This window comes from Gymnoscopelus braueri (assembly GCF_963280865.1).
Source record: "Gymnoscopelus braueri genome assembly, chromosome: 16".
NCBI classification, from domain to species: Eukaryota; Metazoa; Chordata; class Actinopteri; order Myctophiformes; family Myctophidae; genus Gymnoscopelus; species Gymnoscopelus braueri.
In genome coordinates this window covers 30,603,086-30,623,231 of record NC_137616.1, presented here as the reverse complement: position 1 = coordinate 30,623,231, position 20,146 = coordinate 30,603,086, and the positions used below count along the sequence as shown (strand labels likewise).

At 42.6% G+C, this 20,146-nt stretch overlaps 1 protein-coding gene across 6 annotated transcripts in view; it reads right to left on the bottom strand.

Annotated features, from left to right (window-relative positions):
• The window catches only part of disp1 (dispatched homolog 1), a 116,031-nt gene that overhangs the window by 8,997 nt on the left and 86,888 nt on the right, over nucleotides 1–20,146 (bottom strand). For all 6 annotated transcript variants that reach the window (XM_080453061.1, XM_080453059.1, XM_080453060.1 and 3 more), the window contains 3 exons: nucleotides 4,074–4,103; nucleotides 2,645–2,768; nucleotides 1,680–1,807 (listed from right to left, as the gene is read on the bottom strand). In XM_080453061.1, the coding sequence (XP_080309187.1) occupies nucleotides 1,680–1,807; nucleotides 2,645–2,768; nucleotides 4,074–4,103 (282 nt within the window). The remainder of the gene's footprint in view (nucleotides 1–1,679; nucleotides 1,808–2,644; nucleotides 2,769–4,073; nucleotides 4,104–20,146) is intronic.

Below are 20,146 nucleotides of genomic sequence, written 5' to 3'. Positions count from 1 at the left end.
AGCACGTGCCGTTTAGCAACAAAACTGCATAGATTATAATGTGGTGTTCAGTTTACGCCTCATTTGGCCAAATGGAAACAGCGTTCTGTATAAATACATCACCTATAAGTATGAAAGTACTTCACGTGAACTAAGAGTTTTGCTGAATTTTCCTTTTTAACCTGCATGGATTTTGAGCTATGAACTTTCACACTCTTCATGAGTATTCACATCACCAGGCATTTGCTTATGCAGACTATATTAATGTTGTCTTGGTATATGATAGGGCATTCACAGAATAGTCGAATATTCGAATATCAAACCGACTATTCGACTATCACACCACTATTCGACTATTCGAAAAAAAAAAAAAAGATTTTTTTTTTTGTGGCTTTTCTAGAGCAGACACGCAGCTGTGAGCTCTGGTGTGACGTCAACTCGCATTCCTTGAGTCAAGTCATCAATGCCATTGAAAAAAAAAAAAAAAAAAAAAAAAAAATTATTTTTTTATTTTTTTATAATCAAACCGAATAATCGACTATTCGAATACTTTTGGGTCGAATAATTCGAATACCATAAATCACTATTCGTTAATGCCCTAGTATATGAATGGACAGAGTTCTGTTTTGTGATGTCGTGCCTATAGCGGCCTGAGCTCTGACTGGGCTACGGTACCTTTTGAGGCGACAGACATAATAGATATAACATTAAGACATTACAGACATACCCGTTCCAGTCTACAAGGCCTTGTGCCTCGACTTCGGATGGCGTCCGAACATCTTTTTGATAATATATCATTTTCCATCTTGACATATATGCAGAGGAATAAAAACAGGCAGAAAAACTATAACAGATAGGACAGACAGACAGACCGAGAGAGACGGAGGGACAGACACATCTCCGTCTCGCGTTGTTGATAATTGAAGAGACTTTTCCCCCAAATGACCGCTGACAGAAGATGACCCGTGGATAGACACATCTCCTCTTGTTTCTCTCATCTGTCAGGAGGGATTGAAACATTTCTCTGTGTCTGTCAGCACTATTCACCCACCCCACCTCCCTTCGCTCTCATCACTCCTCTCTCTAAGGCCGGTCCTTCCTGCCCCGAGGGTTTCCAATCAATGCACCTTGTGCTTCTTGTATCACAATAGGATGCCCGATTTCAAATGAACTGATTCACAATGAGGCATTGTGAATTACCCACCGCAGTAATACCTGTGACTCCCATTATCCCGTTAAAACCGGGAAAGCAACCGTGTAATTCTACATTGTTGCGTTGGGCTATTAAAAAATAGCATATGTACAAGATCGCAGCGCGGCACGAACTGCCACACTGCAAGCTTGTATTTTTGAAAAGTTTTTAAAAATCTTGTATGAGCTTGTAGATCTGCTATTTGTTTTGAAAAACAAATAGCCGCTTTGAATATATATATTTTGTTCCCTGGAACAGAATATTTTCAGATGGGGGTCCGCGGCCAAATACATATCATTTTGGGGGTCCTTGACATGAAAAGGTTTGAGAACCACCGATATTATAGCGGTTTTCAGAAAACTGTTAGGATTTAGAAGACATTTGTAGACGCGTTCCCGGATTGAATGGGTTAATGGGGTTATTTGACCGGCCAACTGGACTAACTGGCTAACTGCTTCAGTTTCTAGTTTTAGGAGAAGCAGAAAAGTGAGTGAAATAATGTAGTTACCTCTTGGCCTGCTCGTCTGCATATTTGAAGGGGTAGTTGGCCAGGGTAGCTTTGTAGCCAGTGTTCTTAATCATGTTGTTCCATGTGACCAGCCGCTGGCCTATGGCTGTCCCCCGTGGCTCGAATCCCTGGAGAGGAAAAGTGAGAGAATCGGTTGTCAATCGTTTGTCTTTTGTGGAATATCCAATCAGTCTCATACAGTAGCCACAAGTTCAGTTAACCACATCAACCCTAGCCTTCCTATTCGGCAAAATTATCAGATCTACAAGTTCACAATGCTTTGCAAAGCGATGCCGCACGTTGTGAGCGTGTAGATCATCTATTTTAGGCCAAAATATTAGAGTAGAGCGAAAACAGGAGGGGGCCTAAAATAGAGCCAGTTCAACTAAGGATACGTTTTAAGTGAATAAAGTGGTGTGTTCAACTCATTCTAGAACTTAACAAACAAAAGCCAGAGTTAGCTATGCAGCTAATTTGCGTCTGTGTGTGAATACATGAAGAAATGTGTGAATAAATGACAGTTACTGTAACCACTATTAACCACTATAAGGATAAGGATAAGGATAATTCCTTTTAACAGGACGTTCATGAAAGTCCTTGCGGGCTTGTTTCCAATGAGGGCCTGTGAGCAATTAGGGGTTAAGAGTCTTGCTCAGGGACAAATTTCATTTCATCGACACATATGCTGGCGTGGCCTGGAATCGTACCTGGGGCAACCAGGGCCTCTGGCTCCCTAGGCGGGCTCACTAACCACTCAGCTATGGCCGCCCCATATACACACTATAGCCTGATTCATCTGTCCCACGTCAAAAATAGCAGACCTACAAGCTCACACCGCAGCACATCCACAGCGCACTGTGAGCTTGTAGGTCGGCTATTCGGTGCCGTGCGCCGGGGAGCATATAAATCAGGCTTACGGCTCCTCCCACCCGCCGTGTATTTAGAGGGACAGGAAGCGGACTCACCAGCAGGGGGTCAGAAAAGTCTGGCAGGTCCGGCACAAGGATCCCCACCAGGGCACATATCACGATGAGCACCGTGCACACGCCCAGCACCACCACCGGCCAATCGGCTATCAGCTCTGCATAGCTGTGGAACGGAGGAGGAGAAGTTAGTCAATCTACACGTCAGCTGGAAAATAAAGACCACTTGTGTTCACAGATGGTTCGAAGGTTTCCTAATATGGGAAATATAAATGTATGATAATCACCCTATGGATGTGTCAGCAGTTATCAGGTTTAAGCATATGAACGCTTATTCATTGCATGACTTCGCTAAATGTAATGAATCATCGGAATTCCTTCAGCTTTAACAATGTGGAGCAAAAATGTTTGTTGCACTTTGTTGAATTTGTTTTATTAACATCTTTACACACATGTTTAAATCTATCCGGAATGAAATGTCTCTAAATTGTCAAAAATAAATATCCCACAGCAGATTTCCAATGGATTTATTTTTATAATTATTTTGTTTTAATTAATTAAGAAATCAAGAAAATAAACACAACACAAACATTCAAAACTGAAGGCTGAGAGAGTTACTGGTGTAATTTATGTTGATAGAACAAGAGGTGAAACTTTCTTGGTTTTTTGTTAACATACATTTTTTGCATAAATTAAAAACCATATGGGCGGAAAAAAACACTGGAAATCTGGCTAGGGAACCTCTTGTGAACTCACTTCCAGGTTTTAGTGCTACAGAGTAACACTCTATTGTGGAAACTAAACAGAACAATATGACATTACAGTCACTGATTGTGATTGATGATTGATTATGCGGTCCTGGGGTGAGTAGGGCAGAGGTTAACATGGAGCATATAGATGGTTAACAGAGAGCAGGTACAGAGAGGGAGAGAACTCAAATCAACTACTGTGATGACTCAGTGCTGGGGAGTGACAGCTCCATGATGGATAGATGACGGGAAAGCATTGGAACGAGCAAGAGAGGAGAAGAGAAAAAAGACAGGAAGAGAGACGAAACAGAGGCAGGAAAGAGCAATGGTGTGTGTGTGTGTGTGTATGTGTGTGTGTCTGTGTGCGATTAGAAAAATCGAATCAATAATAAATACATTCATACAATGTCAACATGGTAGACAAGTAAAATAGCACAGAACAACATGTGTACTGTAAAAGGAACCTGTTATAACTCAACTAATTGATGAGAGTGTGTGTGTGTGTGTGTGTGTGTGTGTGTGTGTGTGTGTGTGTGCGCGTGCGTGCGTGCGTATGTATGTGTGTGTGTGTGTGTGTATGTGTGTGTGTATGTGGGTGTGTGTGAGAGAGAGAGAGGGGGAGAATGAGATGAAGATAAAGACAGATAGAATGCAAGGAGGAGGATGGAGCTTTCCAACCCATAAATTCAAGTGGAAAGAAAAGGCTTTTTGGCAGGTCTTACCTTTTGGGGAATCGAAAGGGCCTTGCAGGGCTGAAAAACAAAAAAATTGGCAAATAAATCATACATTTGGAAATCAAAGCAACAGCCAATCAAAAACAGATTCTCCCCAGCATCTGTGGGGAGGACGAGTGAGAACATGTTTTTTTTTTTTCATGAGCTGATTTAGTGGAGGTGGGGGTGAGGGTCTAGTTGTTTGATTTTGTCCCCTGCAGCAGTACACACCTTGCGTAGGAGAAAACAGGCAGCACTGAAACCAACTCCTCTGCCCCCGTTTCTAATCAGTTGAGTCAGGCAGGCAAACTTTCATGTGTTTGCATACAGTACATACACAAGTCACACACAGACACCTGGGTGTGCGCACACACTACAACACAGGCACATCGAGGGATGGCTTGAGCTTGGGATGAAACGTTGAGCGCTGCCAAACCAAAACGGGACTTGATGCAGAGGGACGTGCGTGCACTTTTCAGAAACATCGCCTTCTGATAGGTCCCTGTGACTCCCTGACCGACCAACCAGCAAGCTCCTTCCGCATAGTAGTGGTTGTTAATGCTGCGCTTACTAAACATGAGAAAAATATCACCATATTGCCCCCGAGATGTTTCTTTTTACTAAGCCCTAGTTTAAAATAAGAATTGAACACAAATATCAATATGAGGAAAATGATTGAATTTTTTCTAAACAGATTCACATTCATACAATTACTTTTGCATTCAGCTGCACACACACACACACACACACACACACACACACACACACACACACACACACACACACACACACACACACACACACACACACACACACACACACACACACACACACACACACACACACACACACACTCCTATGAGGCTTTCAGCTGCTCTGGACTGGTCTGGTCTTCTCATCATATCCTCTCCAGAGCAGCAGGGGAGCGTCCGGAATGCCCCACCAAGATGGGGGAAGAGAGGAAGAAAGGGGAATCAGATATGGCCCCCGGATCACAGCAGGGCCGCCGGAGATAAGAGATACAAGCTGGTGTGGAAGGAGGAGGGGGTGACAATGGTGGGGGGGTGTCTTCATCAAAAACTGCCTAGTCTTCCTGCACAAAAGCCATAAGCTCCAAATTGTAACCTCTTGAACCCCAGCATCCATATTCTAGGGGGAACATAATTTGACGTGTTGTGAGCTTGTAGATCGGCTATGTTTGGTGAAGAGATTTGGTGTAGACAGGAAAAAAAGTGGTCCAAGTACCAAGCCAACTAAGGTCCAGTTTACTAAGTCCAGAGGGTTTAAGAGGCTAAGTCACACACACAATTTGTATGTCTGAAAACAAGAAAGATGCTTAATTCATCCTGGATAAGAGCATCAGCTCACTGCCTGCGATGTACGGTCATAATGAAAACAGGGATACACTGGACAAATCCACCACCAATATAATCGGACCACATCAGGTCTTAAATTATCAATGAGGAAACCCAAAACCAAACAGGAAGTGACCTCAGAGGCCGCCATGCGCCGCAGCCGGTCAGGGCACAAGCGCAGAGGACATTTGAGCTTTTCGTGACAGTAGCAACATGAACAACAAGGGCCAGAGAGGTCGTTATGTTTTCATGCGCCCCTTTTTTTTCCCCTTTAAAACTCAAATTCGCAGAATGCTATAATTAGTGGCTGCCGTGGTAACCCGAAAAGCACAAATGAACAAGGGCCATTGGTTGGAAAGTTTTTTCCCCCCTCCACAGGGTATGTTTTTGAGGGAGGCAGTAAATCCCTTTTTTAAAGCTTCGCCGGACACGTTAACACAACGGCCAGATGTCGAGTGGCACAGGTCGAGAAAACACTCGTAGTATATGTACACACACACATGCACACAAACACGAGGAGGGGAAGGGGACGTCATAGCAAGCCAGCAACTTCAAACGAGAAAGATAGATCAACTTAATAGGTGACAAATTCATTATCACAACAGTACATCCACTCTGTAAAGTTCAGCTGGTAGGAACGGCCTGAGGACTGAGTCAGCTCTGACCACTAAATCACAATGTATCTGTAGTCTTGAATCTGGCTCAAGACATTTTGTTGTGTGTCATTTGTACTCTGGTCTCTCGCCACAGTGCTGTCCAATATAGCAGGATTGCTTTAAAAAAACAAACGTTAAAAATAAGTATTATAGCTTGTTCACATGAGGTTGTTACGAGTCCCTGCCTCTATTCTTGCTGTTAGAGAGGGTTGTTCTGTTCATGCAGTCAAATGCTGATTAAACTATTCATTATAGTAATAACAGAGTTCTTTTCTTCTTCTTTCTTTTGACTGAATTCCCCCGTAAGTAATGATTCATCATATGAAAGTGACTCTTTGCCTGATTCAAACCAACAACAGCTAATGAAAACCACATTGGGCCCAACCCTTTCTCTAGATTAACATTATTAGCCAAGGGGGAGAAAAAAAATCTGTATTGGTAATTTATGGCTGTTACTTTGTGCTCTGTTCTCCGTCGGTTTTCCATGTATGGACCTCGAACTGCGGAATTCAGCACAGAGATAGGGTCCAAGCTGACGTTGCAGTGGAGCCATTGGAACTGGTTGGAAGGGATTCCTGAGGCCTCCCTCAGACCTATCTGTCCGTCTACTGAAGGTCTGTTTTGGGGTTTTTGGGTCTGCGGCGACATTCCAATCCGTGAATAAATCTCAAGCCAAAAAATCCGTGAAGATGGATGGATTACCTGAGTTAGCCGTCGTGTAGCCTAAGCCTGGATTTACGGCGCAGGTCAGTCTGCTGTTATTTCAGAGAAGCTACTCCCCCTCGGAGAGGTTTTATACATAATGTCATCTAAATCAATTCTGTTCCTGTACAAAACCTCAAGAGGCTTTGTGTTCATATTTCTTTCCACGGCTTTAGATCATTGACTCAAGACGGCGTTACAGAGCTAAGAAGAGCAACCTTTGTTTGCGAACTTTTTGGCAACAAAACAAGGACATTGAGTACATAAATACACACATGTATGTAAACACACACACACTTACATAGAACACACTGCACGCACATATCAAAGCTTCCACAGACTTGCAAGTACACAAACATATATGGAAAAAAACTCAAAACTATAGAATAATAACAGACAAAAACATTTGAATGCAATGTCTTAGATATACAGTACACAGTTGAGGGTGTGTAGCACACACACACACACACACACACACACACACACACACACACACACACACACACACACACACACACACACACACACACACACACACACACACACACACACACACACACACACACACACACACACACACACACACACACACACACACACACACACACACACACACACGAGGAAGGGAAGTGTAGAGGGGGTAGTTGCAGAGACAGGGGGGGGGTGTTGACTGATGATCACACAGACTTTAAATTGAGCAGGATGACAGCCCACCGCCTCACATTTCCTCCCCTGGTCTGAGATCAGTTCTGCACTGGACCCCTCTAAAGCAAACTTACAATGTCCTCTCTCTCTCTCTCTCCCTGACTTTCTCTCCCTCTCTTCCCCTCCTCTGGCTCCCCCCTTTATCTCCTTCCACTCACTCAACTTCTCACTCTCTCTCATCCCCTACTCTTTCCTTCTCTCTCTCTCTGGGCCCTGGGTAGCCTCTCAGTGTTTTTCTATTTACCAGAGGGAGAGCGTTTCTGGATCACTGAGCTAATTAATAAGGTAAACACAGCCTGCAGGCTGCTCACTCAGCAGTGTGCTGACAGCAGAGAGAGAGAGAGAGAGAGAGAGAGAGAGAAGAGAGAGAGAGAGAGAGAGAGAGAGAGAGAGAGAGAGAGAGAGAGAGAGAGAGAAAGAGAGAGAAAGAGAGAGAAAGAGAGACAGAGAGAGAGAGAGAGAGAGAGAGAGAGAGAGAGAAGGTGCGCAGTGTATGTGTGTGTGCGTGAGTGCATGTGTGTGTGTGTATAAGGCAAGATGCGTAAGACTTCCAAAGCAAAGTTGTATGAGTGTAAGTTCCAGTTGACCATGTTTGTATTTAACGTGTGTGTGTGGATAGGATGGGATGGGATATTGGGAACGACCTTCCGATCCGTGCATCAATGTGCTTGTTTGTTTTTACAGAAAATACCACGGACTAATTACAGCATGATGTGTGAGTGACACCACACATGGATCTTTCTGCGTGCCCGATAAGGGTCGAACGTACGTGCGCTTCTCTCCGTGCAAAACAAAATCCAAGCGTCCTAGCATGCGTGTGCGTGTGAGCGCACACACACACACACACACTGCACACGTCGGCGTGCTTTTTTTGTGCAGGAGGGGGGGTTAAGAGGTGAGCGGGGTCACAGCCGAGGGGGTAAACTGCTAACAGACGGCCGAGGCAAGATATTTTAGGGGAACGGGGGCCTTCGAGTTGAGGCAGGAGCAATTACTGTCAACCGTCAGGGCTGCCCCGGCCCCTGGCTTGCCCTGATTAGTGCCTCGCTGCAACGCTGCACACAATTACAGACCCGACCAAGCCATGAAATGGGCCCAAGCGCAGAGGGAACACATCCAACTCCAACTTACATCACAGGAACAAGTCGTCGCTGTGTCGGACGGAAACCGTGTATGTCCAAGACGGTTACTTTTCAGAAACTTTAAGTTATTATTTAGTCACAAGCTCTAGTTAATACTTTTCATTGGTTTGATATTCATAAAACCAACAAACAGACATAAGCGCTTTCACTTGAAAGTATTCAAAAGTTGTCAAAATAGCACATCTACAAGCTCACAACGCGTCACGCGCTGTGAGCTTGTAGATGTGCTATTTTTGCAACTTTTGCGTGACACTAATAGCACAGCAAAGTAGGGCATTCATTTACGAAAGAAACATAACAAAAATGTTAATATGGAGATACAAGGTTTCTGCCCAGACAGCAACAAAGTATGTTTGAACCCTGGGGGATGAGTGAAACATGGCAACAGAAAGTCCTACAAGTAGATGCCATGAATTGATGTAGGAGGTTATTATCTATCATTTGGGTTCGTGTGAGGATGATGATGATGGCAACACAGTTTTGTGGAGTGTGTGAGAGTCCACTAGGACTGTGTTTCTCAAACCTTTTCATGCGAAGGACCTCCAAAATGATTTGTATTTGGCCGCGGACCCCATCTGAAAATATTTAGTTCCAGGGACCCCCCAGAAGCAAAGGTTGGAGTTACAAATGTTCGCTTTAAAATTATATATATTGAAAGATTTACAAAAAAAAATCTAAATCTTTCAAAAATAGCAGATCTACAAACTCGTAGCGCGGCACTCGGTGCGGCGCTACGAGCTTGTAGATCTTCTATTTTTGGTATAAAAGGCTAAAGTGGTTCAAATGATTGTGACGCCATATTAACACATTTTGCTGGGGACCCCCTGGTACCCCCCCCCCCCCCCAAGGACCCCTGGGGGTCCCCGGACCCCACTTTGCGAACCAATGCACTAGGACAGTGGCTCTCAAACTCTTTCATGTCAAGGACCCCCAAATGAATATAATGTATTTGGCCACGGACACCCATCTGAATATATTATGTGACAACAAAGAGCTTAGGCAAGAAAGGTAACAGCTAACAAGAGACCTACAGTAAAGCAAGGTTTTGTCATTCTCAAGACAAAAATACATATTTTTTAATATAATAGTGATAATATTGCTGAGAACTGTGAACTATCTACAAAATAAAGACTAAATTGGCTCCGAGGGCTAGGGAACAAAAACATATATAAGTCTCATGGTTAAGAGGAACAGCAATGCTTCAATAAATAAGCACAAAGTTTGAAATAAGAGTAATTTAATAGGCCTGCATTTATGTACAGACAATAAAATCTTAATAGGCTGTGGGTGCAGTAGCCGCAGTTGAAAATATATGAGCGTAATAGTTGGACCAGAAGACAGTCAAACAAACAGGCCTGTGTATGAATTAGAACTATATTAGCAGCCTGTATTTCAATAGACAGATCATAAAAGTCTACGAGTATAAATACTCTAGGAGTTACAATTCTAAATACACACAGACAATAGCTAACCAGAAAAAAAGCAGGTCCATGTAAGGCTTGTTGTGTGGTTTGTTGTATCACAGGGTGTCTCATTGTGCAGACTGCAGCCGAGATTGAATCCTACCTAATGGTGCATGTCTCCCCCGGCATAGAACTACCTTTTCTTCCTATCCACTCTATTAAAGCAGAGATGCCACGAATGTCAAAATCATAATCAAAATATAAACAAACCTCCACCAAACCCCCCCCCCCCCCCAAAATATATGGGGAGATTAGGACTGTGATTGACTCAGAGATTGACCATTTTTGTTAGCAACTGTAGTGTCTATATTTTGGGGTTTTAATAGGTTTGTTTATGCTGTATAACATTGTAGTAAAACAGACCTATATTTTGATTTATGATGGGGTTATTAAAGGGATACTTCACTTTCACATAAAATAAACATTAAAAAAAAATATTTAAAAAAAATCAAAGAAGTTATGGCAAAATAAAGGCCCCCTCACACATTAGTAGGACACTCTAATGCGTGAGGGGGCCATGAATTTTCCATGATTTTTTTCATTTATTTTTAATATATTTTTTAAATGTTTATTTTATGTGAAAGTGAAGTATCCCTTTAAGTTCCAAATAAAACATTTTCCATCTACAAATCTAACTATTTAAGTATGTATGTGACTATAACCCTAAGTTATATGTACAGAACAATCCAGGATTGGGCCTTAATCGAATGGATTAAAGCAATTTTGCTGAACATTATTGTCAGCAAAATATATAGAAAGTCAATATTGTCAATAATTTGTAGAACCACACTATTTTAGTCCAAGTTTTGATTATTATACAGTACATGTTATTATATTAGCAGGTACAGCAGGTGGTCTTGGTATATTGTCTTAGTGTATTGCTCATATATCATATATAAATATTCTATGATTATTAATTGTTGGAAACAAAAAACACCACAACGTACCTGATTAAATGCGTAGCCCTTGTAGTGACAAGCATTTAAGCGAGCCTTCGCCCCAGGTGTGTTGAGATATATTAGTTTTAGTGGTAACGACGTGTGATTTACAGGGGATCACGTCTCTTACAAGCAGCTAGTAAACGCTGGAATGGGACAGGTCTGTTTAAACTACAAGTTTAAATGGAGGGCAACTAGAAGACTCTGCTGTCATTATCAAATGGTTGGGAGACATGCGGACAGAGAGAGAGAGAGAAAGAGAGAGAGAGGCAGATCATTGGTGCACTAAAGTACTGAAATAAAAATAAACACATTAGTATAACTGCGTATGTTACGTGTCATTGTGTGCGTGTGAATGAGGACAAATGTTTTCACATCCAGCTCAAAGTTCAGAAAAGAATGTGCGATTTGGTGTGGAGCCTCAGCCAGCACTAGGCCAGTGGCTGGTGTGAATTTCCCACGTGTGTGTGTGTGTGTGTGTGTGTGTGTGTGTGTGTGTGTGTGTGTGTGTGTGTGTGTGTGTGTGTGTGTGTGTGTGTGCGCATGCGAAACATTCAGTGGGGAGTTATGGACAACTACAATCTCCAGTGAGCTTGGGTTCCTTGGGTCACACCTACTATCCCTTCACATTCCTGGAGGTGAAATATGGGCATGCACAAATTCCAGGCCCACAGGCCGGATTTCAGCACTGTAGCCAATAGTTACAAGCTGTCTGTCGGGGAGATGTCTTCATTATGGGGCTGTCCTTCTTAAGCTCTTACCCCCTGAGTCCATAGCGAGCATGGAGATGGGCCTGCCATACAAGACCAGTATCTATTTTAACATAATAAGACCATGACTCAGGGCAAGAACCAATTCATTCAATCTGGGAGATGACAGAAAAGGTTCACTGCTAACATTACATTTTAAAGGTTTAATCAAGGTGGGAAGTAAGACCTATCAACAACGAATATAGTCAAATAAAAGAATCCTAACAAGCAGTCTCCATTAAAACTGAATTAATCTATTATCTAACAAACTGGACTGAAGCTGGTGTAGAAAATAAGACTGCAGGCATCAGCTAATAGTTTGCAATTTGCATGAATAGTTAGGGAAGAGTTAGGCTTGCTAAATGGCACTTGGGCATGACTATGGTAGTGGGAAACGAACCAGCAACCCTTCAACTACAGGGGTGTGTCCGTCCTCTCATAATAAACTGCCACCTCGCTGACTGAGAGTTTACACTTCAACATACAGCGGTGGTTTTTATCAATGCCAATGCAAGTTGTGAGCATGTAGATTTGTAAGTTTGCAATTTCTTTACATTTTCGGAAATGTTTGCCTATAATAACGTGCCCCAAAATCGCGACGCCAGCTTGAAAGTCGCTACGCGTGCATTAGTATACAGAGCAGGTCCGTCCAGCCGATCTCCATAGGTGGAACCAATGCTTTTCATCTGACCACCCCCCTGACCCATCAACCCATCGTGTCCCACATATCCGCCCCTCAACTTCCGACGTGCAAGAGAAAGCCTGCGTGCACATGGACGTGAGAAAGAGCAAGATAAGAGACATATGTGACATGTTAACATAACAGTATATGAAAGTGGAAGGGGTAATAAGAGAGAAGCAAATAGTGTGGTTTGTATGCAATGCATGCACACGTGTACATGAGTGTGTTCTTTGATGCGTATACCATAGGGCTTCAACTTTTGATTATTTTCTTAGTGATTATTATATTTTATATTTTCTAGAATAGTGGTTCTCAAACTGTTTCATGTCAAGGACCCCCAAATTTACACTTATTAGCCCGCGGCCCCCCATTTGAAAAGATAAGCTAGGGACCCCCATAAGAGAATTTCCCATTTAATAGCATTTCTGGGACTCAAATTGTAAAATCAATGTTAATTTAACTCTGAGAGTGTACAAATGGAACCAATCCATTTGTACACTCTCTGAGTTACAGACCCATAAGGGTCCATTTGGTTCCTACTATAATTTAGCTGGGGACCCCCTGGAACTCCCTCAAGGACCCCGGGGGGTGCCCGGACCCCACTTTGAGAACCACTGTTCTAGAATACATTATTGCAATTCTTTGTATACTGGCATTGATCAGGCATCACTTAGGCGTCTGCAGCTGGTTCAGAACGCAGCTGCCCACCTCCTCACTAGCACAAAAGGAAATCGTGACCACACCCCAGTTCTAGCCGCTCTTCATTGGCTCCCTGTTAATTTTAGAAATAATGTAAAAGTTTATTTTATTTGTTATTACATCACTGGCACCAATTTATCTTTCTGAACAATTGCACCTCTATACTATACCCCAGTCAGATCTCTGAGGTCTGCTGACATGCTGTTGCTGGTTGTTCCCAAAACCAGACAAAAATGCAGGGGTGACCACGCTTTTGCTGCTGCCCCCAGGCTCTGGAACACCCTGCTCCTTCCCGGCATTGACGTTTTTAAATCCCTACTTTAAAAACCCACTTCTTTTCCCTGGCTTTTAACCATATGTGAGCGTTCTTATTTATTTTATTATCTTTAGTCGTTTTAAACGTCGCGTATGAATAAAGTTTGATTTGATCAATGACTTTTTGGATTCATCCAATAATCAAGAAGCATTTTTAAATGTTATTTTATATAACAACTCAATTCACCACTTAAGCATTATTTTATGTTGTGCTATCTTCGCTATTGGTTCTTTATTTATATATTTTTTAAAGCTTTTCGCCTATAATGACATGGGATCGAGAATTATATCAAATAATCGATTGTTTTTCAATAATCGGTTAAATCGATTAACTGTTGCACCCCTAGAACACTATGCACTCCTTTGTGTCCATTTGCGTTAGCATGATAAGAATTCCTGAGCCATGGTAGTCCATGTGAGTGCAACCAAGACCCAGCAGCTGTGCTGGGCCATCAGCAACCTCCACATTCTACAAATCAGTGGCTACTCGGCAACAGCCATGGTGCAGGAAGGCTTGTGAATCTGACTAGGCTGCGGTGCTTCAAACCGCAGTGGTTAATCCATTAAGACCTGAGATAGCCGCCGACCCCCATCTCAAAATGTAATTAATGTGGTACATACAAATGTGTGTGGTGGTAAATGCCTGGTGAATGTAATATGGTGCCTTTCTCCAAAACGCTTTACAATGAGTGCATTACATTCACACCATCCATACACAACTTCACACACCGACGGCAGAGGAAACCAATGCAAAGCACAAACCTGCTCATCAGGAGCAGTTGGGGGCCTCGGTGCGGGGGCCACACGGCCAGGAGGAGCCAGGTCAAACCAGGTAGTTGGTCGGATTAGCGGATCTCCCAAAAATATTAATAATTCTTCAATTCCCCATATACATATATATACACATTTTTGGGCGGTGTAGCCGCCCCTATAAGTGGGGTTGGGACACCTCATTAGCTGTACTGTGATTAACTCATTAGTACACCCCTAGCTGTAGTGTGATTGGCTGACTCTATTGGCTGACTCTATTCAGCACTGTGATTGGCTAGCGAGACACATGATGACATTAATAACCTATAAATAGGATTATGCACTTCAAAAAATCATTTTTTTTTAAAGTGAGCTTCCATCACTATGATGACCACTGTGATGACCACACCGCCCACTTCACACTGGGTGTGATTTTATACATATATACACACACACACACACACACACACACACACACACACACACACACACACACACACACACACACACACACACACACACACACACACACACACACACACACACACACACACACACACACACACACACACACACACACACACACACACACACACACACACACACACACACACACACACACACACACACACACACACACACATATATACATATACACATATACACATATATATATATATATATACACTCCATATTTGGGCATTCCTGACACAGAACTCCATATATGGGCATAAAAGCGACACAGACAAGACAGACTGGTACAATGGTACTATGACAACGGGTACAGCCAGTATTGCACAACTGGGCGGGGCATGCATTTCCAACTCGCATCGTTCCCCGACTAGCATCATTCCTGAGAAAGGGAATGTTTTGGATTAAAAATACATAAATACAAAAATACAAAAGCATTATGAGTCAGGATTACTGCACTACTGGGCCCTCAGTCTGTCTGTTTTGACAAGAGGACTCAAACATCCCCCTCATCTTAACATGACAAGCAGTGTGTATTGCAAAGGCACTTCCCCCCCCAAATAGGCATTAGAAAAGAACGTTGCATGTCTGGACAAAGATGAACTCGGTATTAGCACAAATATACAGGCTTAAGACTCTGCATGCATGGGTGACTGCTGGGAGACTGTATAATGTGTGTTACTTATTTTCAAAAATCTCCTACCAAGCAGGCGGGTATGTGAAGGTAATGAGTAACTAGAGTACTTAATAGTACATTGGCATCTAGCCTGCATTGTGGATGTAAATAAAACAATTTAAATGTTTCCGTGTGTGTCTGCATGTGGCATGTGTGTGCGTGTGTCTGTGAATCTTACCTAGAATCCTATTTATTAACCCACGTTCAAACCTGGCATCCCTCTTTTGGGCATGTCAATATATAGGCCAACATTTTTAAAAATTGCAAAAGATACTAGATCTACAAGCTCACTTGCAGATCTGCCGTTTTCGTCGTGAGACATTGCATAAAAGAAGAATAAAATAGGGCTTTAAGTGGTTTATACTCGCTTCACTGGACAGTAATGTCCATGTAACAAATCAGTAACTTTTAATACAATAAATGCCATACAAAAAAAATATCAATAAGTGATTTAACCCATTCAATACCGGGAACGCATCTGTGTCATTTTAAATTTGAGCTATATAACCATTATTTTATACTTTGGGCTATTCAAAAATAGCAGATATACAAGCTCATAGCGCGGCACTGAGTGCAGAAGCTATGAGCTTGTAGATCTGCTATTTTTGAAAACAGTTGTAACTCAAATCTTTGCTTCTGGAGGTCCCTGGAGCAAAAATGTTTTACAAATGTTTTAAGGCTTAAAAAATATATACATTCAAAGATTTGCACAACATTTTTCAAAAACAGCAGATCTACAAGCTCATAGCGCGGCACTAGATCTGCTATTTTTGAATAGCCAAAGAAATCTGAAATGACTCAGCACGAGTTCCCAGACTGAATAGGTTAAGAGGTAGCTAATATAATGTTTGTATCTATTTGTATGGTTGTGATTATGTCCGACCTAGAGCCATCATTCTGGTTGAGATGCCAGCTAGAGAGATCTTGTGTATCTTGTGTGTAATAATCTATTTATTTGATCCGGTTGACGAGCAGGGAGGTATGAAGGTGTCTTTTTTTTGCGAGGAGATCTATTTCCAGGACGTCCTGATGCCACCTTCTAACGCACAATGCCTTTTCAATCCCTCTTTATCTCAGCTCTGCTATCGTGCCTTCATGTCTGACTCAGGGCCATCTGAGGACAGGATCGCTCCAGGCTCTTCACTTTCTGTCTCGTTTGTTCTGTTCCTCTCTTCTCTCTCCAGATTTCACTTCTTTTTTTTTTTGCTCTTGCTCTCCGACTTGACAATGATCCTGTCTGTACCGTCGCCCACGCCACTTCTCTCTCACTTTTTCTCTCTCTACTTAGTATCACTCACTCTATCCTTTCTTTCTTTCTTTCTCTCGTTCCCTCAAAATCATTAACTCACCTCATTCTTTCACAACCTCTCTCTCTCCCATTACTTCTTCCAAACAATCTCTCACTTTTCTCCCTCTCCTTCTCGCTCTCACCTCTTCTCTTCCTTTGCTCTCCTTTCCCTTCCTTTCTCGCTCTCTCTCACTCTCCATCAACTGCTCCACTGCATTTGACCTCAAAGCCAGAGTTATTCTGCTTTTGTTCCTCCCCCTGATGCCCTTCAGTCCATACGGACATCTTGGGGCGTGTGTGTGTGTGTGTGTGTGTGTGTGTGTGTGTGTGTGTGTGTGTGTGTGTGTGTGTGGCGGGGAGGCATTTTGTGACACAGACAGCCACCCCATGCTGAGGTCAACTATGTGGCATTAACATACAATAGAACGAGATGGTTATGGAACTATGATACTGTGCGCTCGCACGTGCGTGCGTGCGTGCGTGCGTGCGTGCGTGCGTGCGTGCGTGCGTGCGTGCGTGTGCGTGTGCGTGTGTGTGTGTGTGTGTGTGTGTGCGCACGTGCGTGCGTGCGTGTGCGCGTGTTACTTGGGATGGCTCCTGTTTGAGCCCCAAGGCCTGGACTCCTCTTCTATAGCTTTAATGATGATGGCCACGTCAAAAACCTGTCCTCCCACAGAGCGAGAGACAGATCGTGTGTGAGGTTTGTGCACGTAAGTGTGCGTGGAGTGTCAAGATTGATGTGTGTGTGTGTGTGTGGAAAATTCCAACTGCAAGGTCACCAAGTGCAAGAGTGGAAAGAAAAAAACCCAATAAGAAACTGATTGAGCTGAGCTGGTCAGTTAAATACAAACATAAATTAAAACGTGACATGGTATGGAGAGAAATCTACATCTACAATGTTCTATCTACCAACCTGGCGCCCCTATTTTGGTCATAGGCCAATGTCATTAAAAACAACATCCCTTGTTTTCTAACATTTTCAAAAACCATGAAAAAGGCAGCTCTACAAGTGTTGCGACATAGTGTGAAGCTAGTACATCAGCTATTTTTGCCATTTTTGAAATAGGGCTCAAGTTGTTAACATGCAGTAGCAATAATTTAAATGAATTACAAACACAATGTTCACTTCTGAAAACAGAACATAAATAAATATCAAAGTGCTGTGACAAATATGGACATGCTCTGTTTGCCACGAGCGTGTCACTGCATAATGGACCATTGCTGACTTAATGCGACCACAAACTAAATGTCAAGTGCTAAAATACAGTAAACTAATGATTACACTCTGGCTGAACCTATTTTTCCATTGAAGCGACATTTCACTTTAGCGGTACATCAGCATTTTCTTTTTACGGCATGGCTCCTCGGAGGCGCGCTGTCTAGAAGAGGGTTCTGTCTGTGTGTCCGTCCGGAGCTAATCTCACAAACCGCTGGGTCAATCGGCGCCAAATCTCTTGTGAATACTGCTAGCAGGCCAAGGAAGTGACTCGCTGCGTTTTCCCTCGCTCAGTGGCCCTCATTTATCAATGGAACGTACGAACCAGCTTAAATTCGAGCCCAGGAATGAGTTTACGCCCACGTCCACGTGGGATTTATCAAGCAATCGTATACAGCCAATCCTAGCATACAAATTGTCTGTGCTTTGATAAATCTGACAACTGAAACCGACCATCATTTAAATAAAACCGCCTTAAATATTCTCGAAACGCCTCGATTTTACGACATGAAGAACCGGAATGCAACCAAACAATCTACGCTCAAGTCAAAGGCACAATAGATTTATAAATCCCGACAATTGCGGCGATCTCGCCCGTACGCCTGTTTTTTGGTCTACACCACTTTGATAGATGAGGGCCAGTGTTCATTTATCCATTTTGAACTGGGCCAGTATACAAATGGACCCTCTCAGAGTTAAATTAAGACTGAGATTAAAACTTTATACAGTTAATTATTGAAATGAATTCATTTAAATGATTGGCAAGCATCATGTGAACATAGAAGGTACGGTTGCTATTACTGTATGTTGTCTATTTGCAGCAGAAATGCTAGAAAAAGGACATCATCCTAGCAGGATAAGAGCATTCAGTAGAGTTTGGTGGTTGTGTGGCAGTGTGTGGTCTCACCGCCACACTGTGATAATTGCTGCAACCAACCTGTAAGCCAGCCAGCCCGTCAACCAGTCCCAGGAGGACAACAACCGCAGATTGCATTACATTGTAAAGACAATAACGCCAGCAGGGTTGGGAAGGTTACATCCAAAAAAGGGATCGGTTAACAGAATACGCTGTTGGATTAAGTAATCCACAGGTTACTCAAAGTAATCAGATAACATCACTTATTAGCAGTAGTGGAAAAAGAACAAAATTCCTTTACTTAAGTAAAAGTATCAATGTAGAAATACTCTGTTACAAGTAAAGTCCGGTAATCAAAATGTACTTGAGTAAAAGTACAAAAGTATTGGAGTCAAAATACACTTATATACGTACTAAAAGTAAAAGTACTCATTAGGAACACTATTCCATTTCACATGTTTCCAAATGTATAAAAATACTTTGAAAATAGCAGATCTACAAGCTCACAACGCGTCGCTTTGCGCCGCGTTGTGAGCTTGCTATTTTCAAATAGCCATGGCTGAAGTGGTTAATGTATGTTTTACAAAGTAACTAGTAACTAAAGTTTTCAAATACTTGTAGTGGAGTAAAAGTACAATATTTGCCTCTGAGTTGTAGTGGAGTAGAAGTGAAAGTACTGAAACTCCAGAAAAGTAAAAGTACCCCAAAATTGTACTTAAGTACAGTACTAGAGTAAATGTACCTAGTTACTTTCCACCACTGTTTATTAGTTTACTGATTACAGTTACATGCAGGTAAAATCAGTATTGTAACCGAACTGACTACGATCTTCCCAAGCCTGAACACAAGCCAGTTAAGTCTGCAGCCTATAGACAGTCAGCTATTAGAACCAATACCCATCCTGGCCTGGGCGAGCAGTAACAGGATTTAATCAGAATGATAATAATTCAAAAAGAAACACACAAATAGGCAGAGATATTATCTTTATGCCGATGTGTCAACCGGCTAAGTGTCGGCCCCGCGCAGCTAAATCCATACAAACACAAACGCGCCTTTCCATGTTTTCCGCCAGTTTGGACACATGTAATCGTTTATCCCTCCTACGGAGTGTGAAGATAATCCTCACCGCCCAGCCAATCAAGCCAGGGCCGCTAGCAGCAACAAGCCATCTTTATCCAGCTGAGGCCGCGCTCGCTACGCCGGGCCAGCTTATGTGAAGTTATGACAGCACAGTGCTTCCATTAGACTTTGATCCTGCTTTATAGGATAGCATGGGCCTTTGATCTGGCATGACTACCTTTATGGGCTTTGCTACATGCTCAGGAGCCATACTTTAACCCATTAAGACCTGGGACGCATCTGTGTCACTTTTTGATTTGAGCTAGAAAAACTTAATTTTACACTTTGGCTATTCAAAAA